The sequence below is a fragment of the Mytilus edulis genome, chromosome 2 (genome assembly GCF_963676685.1).
Source record: "Mytilus edulis chromosome 2, xbMytEdul2.2, whole genome shotgun sequence".
Taxonomy (NCBI): domain Eukaryota; kingdom Metazoa; phylum Mollusca; class Bivalvia; order Mytilida; family Mytilidae; genus Mytilus; species Mytilus edulis.
The window spans coordinates 39,113,044-39,120,222 of NC_092345.1; the positions used below are offsets into that span (position 1 = coordinate 39,113,044).

At 30.6% G+C, this 7,179-nt stretch overlaps 1 protein-coding gene across 1 annotated transcript in view; it reads right to left on the reverse strand.

The window, feature by feature from the left end:
• Positions 1-6,273, reverse strand: part of LOC139510163 (homeobox protein MOX-2-like) — a 30,915-nt gene extending 24,642 nt beyond the window's left edge. Inside the window, exon 1 of the mRNA XM_071296520.1 lies at positions 5,613-6,273. Coding sequence (XP_071152621.1) covers positions 5,613-6,084 — 472 coding nt within the window. The 5' untranslated portion in view covers positions 6,085-6,273. The remainder of the gene's footprint in view (positions 1-5,612) is intronic.
• Positions 6,274-7,179: the final 906 nt, after the last annotated feature.

Below are 7,179 nucleotides of genomic sequence, written 5' to 3' on the forward strand. Positions count from 1 at the left end.
CTTTTTCGCCTATCTAATCACTGCTAATTTTATGTCGTTAAAGTATATGCTCTCAAATATTTGAATTTTGGTTTTTTTTTCGATATCTTCAAGACTTACTAGATGAAGGTTATTCTAAGAACGTGTTGTACAAATATTATTTGATATCAATATCATAAATTTATGTAAAAGAATTTAGTTCTACTAACTGAAATTGTTCAAATATTCGTTTTCCTTTTTTATGAGGCTCGAGGGTATAATTTTTTTTTTTCATTACAAATTTTATAAGTAATTATTAGTTGTTACTTTATCATATGGAACAACAATCAATACCATCGCACAGAAGAGCATACTCTCAGTTTCGCTGTGGTGTTGCCCCAATACGTGCGGAGACAGGACGCTACGAGAGTCTTCCAATAGATCAAAGAACTTGTTTTGTTTGTGACGATAAAATTGAAAACGAGGAGCATGTATTGATTGAATGTCCGTTATACGACGATCTTAGAGACGAACTGTATAAGTTTTTAAACTTTGAAAACGAAAATTTTAGTCTATTGCCGAATTCTTTGAAACTTTTATTTATTTTAGAAAGTGATAATATTAATGTGATACAAAAATGTGCCAAAACCCGCAAGCTTATTTTAGACCGTAGACGACGTTTTTTATACCGATAATTGATGTAAATATGTTTTATGATTTAACGTTTGTTTTATAATTGCTTTTTGAAAATTTGTAAATACTAGTTCCCTTTTTTAATCCGTCTCTCATAATTCTTTTAGAATGGCATTAATAATTTTAAAAAGGTTTACTTTTATAATGTGAAATGTGTATACTGTATTATTGATGGTGAGACGTTAATAAATTATTATTGTATTGTATTGTATTGTTCAAAAAAATCAATTCGTTTTGGACCCAGATGACTTTTAAAATGTATATATCATTATAAAAGCTCCAAATTATCTCCCTCTGGTGCAAAATTTTTTTGCATTAAAATTGAAATATCTTTTTTAACTCATCGGTGACCTATATTTTTTATTATTATTTTCAAATAAGCTGTACTTAAACTAAACTATTGTAGAATTTGAGCGATTTCTGTAATTTCTTTCTTTTTTTTTATTTCGATATTACCTCTATTTCTCCTATTAGTTCAACAGAAATAAAGTACTTTTACAAAAATGTATGCTTCTTTCGAAGGCAGATTGTGAGCGTAAATGAACGGTGACCCCATTTTTTATTTTATTTTTCTATTAAGTATAAGATAAAGTTCAATTATAAAAAAATATACCGAAATCCTATATTAAGAAAAAAATTTGATTTAGACCCGCGCGGCTCCTTAAGGGCATACGATACAGTTACAGGGGAGGTAATGACGTTTCTAACGTAAATTGTTATTTTAATATGACGTGCTTCTTTCGCTTTGTAAACAACACCGTGATAAAATTCTCGATATATCTATACTTAGCGCAGACTCCAAGATGTACACAAATGGCTGTTTAAATATTCCTCCCACGTAAATCCACATGTATCGAAACCTATGTGTAAACGGTTGTGGATTTCGCTGTGTTAACAATTACAATTGAATAAAACCCTACAGAACATTTATTCTGATTCTGACGCATAACAAAAAGAATTTACACATTAGAGAACGGAAAAATGGACAAAAACAAAATAAATTAAAATTCCGCGAAATTCCAGTAATGATTTTGGCGCATTAACGTCATTTCAAAACATGACGTCATACGTATGAAAACGTCAAAGCTGAAGGTTTTTCTATTGCGTTTACCTTCTAAACTCGGATACAATTGCATTAAAATTAATTATTGAGGTAGGTGTTGCTTGTTTTCTGTTCTATTGCATTATTCGCACATTTACGGATTTCAGCAAGTCAACATGGCGGCTCCTTGGTTACAACATGTCAACAGTAAATTTGACGGTAGCTTATTTGGTTTGATTACGCGAGAAAATTATGTGTGCCAATTTTCATGAAAACGTAAATAGTGCAATTTTTTTTTATTTGATAATTATACAGCAAAAAATGATGTTTTTATCTAATTTTTGTACCATTTTCACATTAACTGACCGGTGTGAGAAAAATATTTATTACATTGGTTGCAATGAATTACATTGATTTCCCAGTTAGATAAAAACCGATAATTTCACATGTGAAATAAACGTGGTTATTTCACTCTCTGACGTCATACAACAATAGGCGTTGTCAAGACGTCGATAACGTCGGATCAAAACAAATTGTCAATGCGTAGGAAAAAGATAAAGTTCCTTACATTTTCTACATTAATTTCATAAAAAAAAAAGCCATTTGCCAATGTAATAAAAAGAATAACTAATCGCCGTATTTGAATATCAAAAATAAGACAACGCGTGACCGAACGACGCATGGATTAAACGAGTGCGCAGCACGAGTTTAATCCATAGCGGCGTTCGGTCACGCTTATTTTTGATATTCAAATACGGCGATTAGTTATAGTATAAATTTCCTCACTAGTGAAAAATCTGTTCTCGGCAAATGATTGGTTAAAATCTAATTGTGACGTTGAATTTACTTGCTTTTTTCTGAATTTTCTTATTGTGACGTCACGGAAAAAGGCGACAACTTTCCTCAAATCTTTGAAAAGGAAGGATAAAAATCATAAGAGAAACAGATTCCACCACTGTTACTCGTGTATTACGATATTCCTCCACTCTCAACAGTTAAATTTCAATTATTTAAATAGCTCGGCAAGCCTCGCGTGGAGAAATATCGTAATACATTTGTTGCAGTTGTGGAATCTATATTTCTACATTCATGAACATTTGATAAATATGACTTATTACTGAATAAAAAATGTATAAATTTTTAGGATACTTATAAAATACAGTATATATAGCGTTTATATTTTAAAACAAAAAAGTTATGTCTTTCTTTCGAAAGGGAAAATACGGCCACAAATCCGAATTTTGAGCAAATATACAAAATTTCGCCCTCATTTTACTCAAAAAGTAGCACATGAAGGTATAATTATATTTTATTATTTTGAGAATGGAAATGGGGAATGTGTCAAAGAGACAACAAATCGACAAAAGAGCAGAAAACAGCCGAAGGCCACCATTGGGTCTCCAATACAGCGAGAAAATCCCGCACCCGAAGGAGTCTACTTTTCCGGAAATATACCTTACTTCTCCGAGAAAATAGTAACGATTCAGGAAAAAATAAACTATTACTTTTTCGAGAAAATAATTAAGGAGTACCTTGAACTTTGTCCTAAATGTATGCAACAACTGATTGTAGCAGCATGAAATTTTTGTAACAGCAGTATGCATTGCACATTCAAAGTCAATACGATCTACCTCGGGCTGGAGAGTTAGTCTTCGGTTAATGCACACACCAATAAGCAGATCCCACATTTGGATGCAAAGTGAAAGTAACGCAAACACAAGAGGAATGTAGTTACCATTTTACACCCATGTATCGAATAATTAACTGTGCCATCTATAAAAATATCAGTTATTTCATTACATAGACGATCATAGAAATTAGAAGTTGGTGAAACATGAAAAATAAAGTAAATAACGATTCCGACATCATCATCTTTCACTAAGGTGAAACTTTCTCGTTTTTTTTTTATATCTGGTAAATAATTGTAGATATAAGATCAGAACCTTTTTTGTATAAAAATATGAAATAAATAATTTATCTAACATATATTCAAATATTCATAATTTACTGCCAGGTAAATTTCCGGAAAAGCAATAAATACAATTTCTGGAAACGTATACTCTAAAGGTTTCCGGAAACGTATTAATATTGGAACTTTGAAAATTAGCGGAAATGCAATACGCTCGCATATTTGATGCAGGAGTGCAATTTTTTTCTAAATAAACAAATTGAAAACAAGCTCGGTGACCTATAAATCTAATTATATTTTTGAACATATACTTCATTTTTTTAAAGTACAAAAAAATGAATCTTTCATGTTTTGTTTATTCTCTAATACCACCTTAACTTTTTCAATATGTCAGTCATTTCACAAAAATATCAACAAAAGTATGCTTTGCAGATGCTAACCTGACTTGAAGATATACGATCTGTATATATCTTTTTCATTTGCCAAATGAAGTGTTCAAATATCAACATGTTTAAAGAAATGTATAAAAATATCAGGTAAAAAACATATACACTAGTATCGACGTTAGCATTTATTTTAATTGAATAAAGCAATGTTTGATCTCCCTTTAGCATTTGTCATAATCAATAGATTTTAATAAAGTAAAAATATTTTATTGTCTATTAGTTACAAACAAAATTTTGGATAAATTATTTTGATTAAAAAAAAGTAGTTTTTAAAGAAACATTGCAACAAAGACAATCGGCTGAAAGATGTGGGCAAATATAGACGTTCACAGGACAACAATTAGACAAGTGTTTTAAATACTAATTTCAAGTTTGTGAATAAATTACTAGAAAATACCATTAATTGACAATATTCAGATGGTATTAATTCCACCATTCACCATTCACCAGCCAGTATTATTTAATAGAAATCGCATTTTCTCAGGGATATTATGTATAAATGGCATATGAGAGTTGACCATTTCAATACAAAAAAGAGACAGGGTCGATTTCCAATATAAAAAAGACGGTGTTGTTTAAATTGGTTGCCAAAAAGAAATTTATTAACCACCAGAGACAAAATTGCGTAGGGACACTTTTCATTAGTCATATTTTACAATGTCACAACTCAATGTGTTTATTGTTTGTTATGTTCTTTTTAACATTGAATCAGATGATGAATAATAATATAAGGCTCATAACTACAACTTTAAGACTTCCTGCAAAATATGAGTAAGTATTCAAAATTGTATTCAGTACATTATAAACCATAAATATATCAGCTGGTGTGTATTACCCTTCTGATACAAGTCCCGGGTGTCCTCAAAATACTCTAAAATGTGTTTCCACTACAAGGTGTATATTTTGCAGTTTTTAGTTTGTTTTGTGATTATAGTCGTTGTTTATGTTTAAAATCACAATTGCTTTAACATCAATGTGTTTGAATGAGTATAATTGTTAGATTTTGTGGATATGTTTGAGTGTTGAAAACGTTGTAAATATGTTTTTTTTTAATATTTTTCTACTACTTTTCAGCTTAGATAATGCCTTCGTGAGTTTAATAATAGCAGACAAAATATCTTTGTCAAATCATTTCAAATTCAAAATGTTTGTCTAGAAAATGAATATTATTCTCAATTCTATCATAGATGTAATATTACATCTATGATTCTATATATCCAACAATAATACATCTATACATCCATATACATTTGCAATATATATGTATATAAATATTGTTCACAACGGATGTCTGTAAAATTTGGAAATAACAAATTATTCAAGTTATATAATATGATTCATAAATATATTGATGTCATACATGTACAGAACATTATCAGTATTTATATTATTTTCATATAAAACATGCACATTTTAGTGCGAGTTCTAGTTTTGCGACACTACTAGAAAAAGTTTCAAGACTTTATGAGCTATTTTTTAAAAACTAAGTAGCAATATACTACTTAAATTGTTATAGCGTCGTTATTTTTATTTTAAAGAACATGCACACTATAAAGATTTATACCTCTGTTTTTATTTTCCTTTTTATCCATGTCATCAGATAGGCATTGGTCAGATGGCGAAGGAGGACATGATGAGGGACCACAAATCCCGGTATTATATGATTCTGAATTGTCACAGTTTAGTCCACTACTGGAAGAATTTGGTCCTAGTAACCGTTGCGGTCCTGTATTATTATGATGAATAGATGTGCCATATTCACGTGAAACCGGGAAAAAACTTGACGGCGTTGTATTTAACGTCCTGTTAAAATTAAATCCTGTAGCATAAGGTCCAGACATGAAACCCCAATCACTGGGGTATGAAGAATAACCAAATCCTGAAGGTGGGGTTATTCCAACCCCACCAGCTGGAGGGTGCATGCAGTCAAAAGCACTATTTCGTTGAAAGAATCGTCCCATTGCGCTATAGCCCAAACCACTGTCAGAGCAATTTGTGGAAGAATTCGGATTAATTCCCCGTTCTGTTTCTTCCATTATGTTGGTAAGAAAACGACAATTCCTAATTTCTCGTCATAAATCTATAGTTAAAACGACGAAAATGAGTTCTTCAGATGTAGTCTGAGCAGACGATAATAAGTCAAAAACAGACGATAGGATAAAAAGTTGTTAAACCGTCACTGAAATTTGATGAGCCAATCAAATCACAGTGTTAGCACATCTCCTCTGCTGTTCACGCGATTTTGTCAGGATGGTGCATTGATAGGCGTTGAATTTTGATGGGAGCAATTTGTCTTATCAAGCAGCACATATCTCTAATTATGCAAGATTGATAAGAGTCACCTCTCAGACAAATATTTGCATTCATCATACGTCACGTTTAGTTTTTGACAACGACTGCATGTATATTCGAATTTAAGAAAAGAAAACACAAAAGAATTATCAGCGCAAATGAATTTTATTTTATACGAGGAATAAACAAGATATTAAAATGTTCATTTCATTCTAAATTGATATCTATGACCATTTATTTTTACAAAATCAATAAAAAAAAATTGAAATAAATATAACGCCTACGAACAAAATGAAATTATTCCAAATAAATGTAAATTATTGTCTTTTGTCGTTCGTGATATGGTGTGTGTTAATTGCCATTAGTATCTTCTCTATATTTCTCATAATTATTCTGTACTTTTCTTGAAGTACTGTCTAATATTAAACACAAAACCGTGTTTTCTTATTTAAGTTGTGTAAACAAAACTTAGTTTTAACAATCATTACTTTATTTCTTTATAACAAGTCTACAATGCACGAAATGTGCTTCACTTATATAAATGGTGACTTCTAGTACATCTATAGTTTATTCACGACGCACTTCTTTCGTTTAAACGTGGGATACAACAGACAATTATGTAGCATTGTGTTCGTACTAAAATGGCGTTAAGGGAAAAGGGTAATTTTCATCAGACAGCAATCCAGAAACATTTGTAAACTAATCGTTAAAATCTATGAAAAAAAAAAAAAATTATAAGCCAAATGAACTTTAATACTAGTATACATCTCTGGTGTAAGGTACTTATGTTTGTTTATTTTGATTTTTCTTCTGGTTCTTTTTACAGTTTTTTTTTTCAC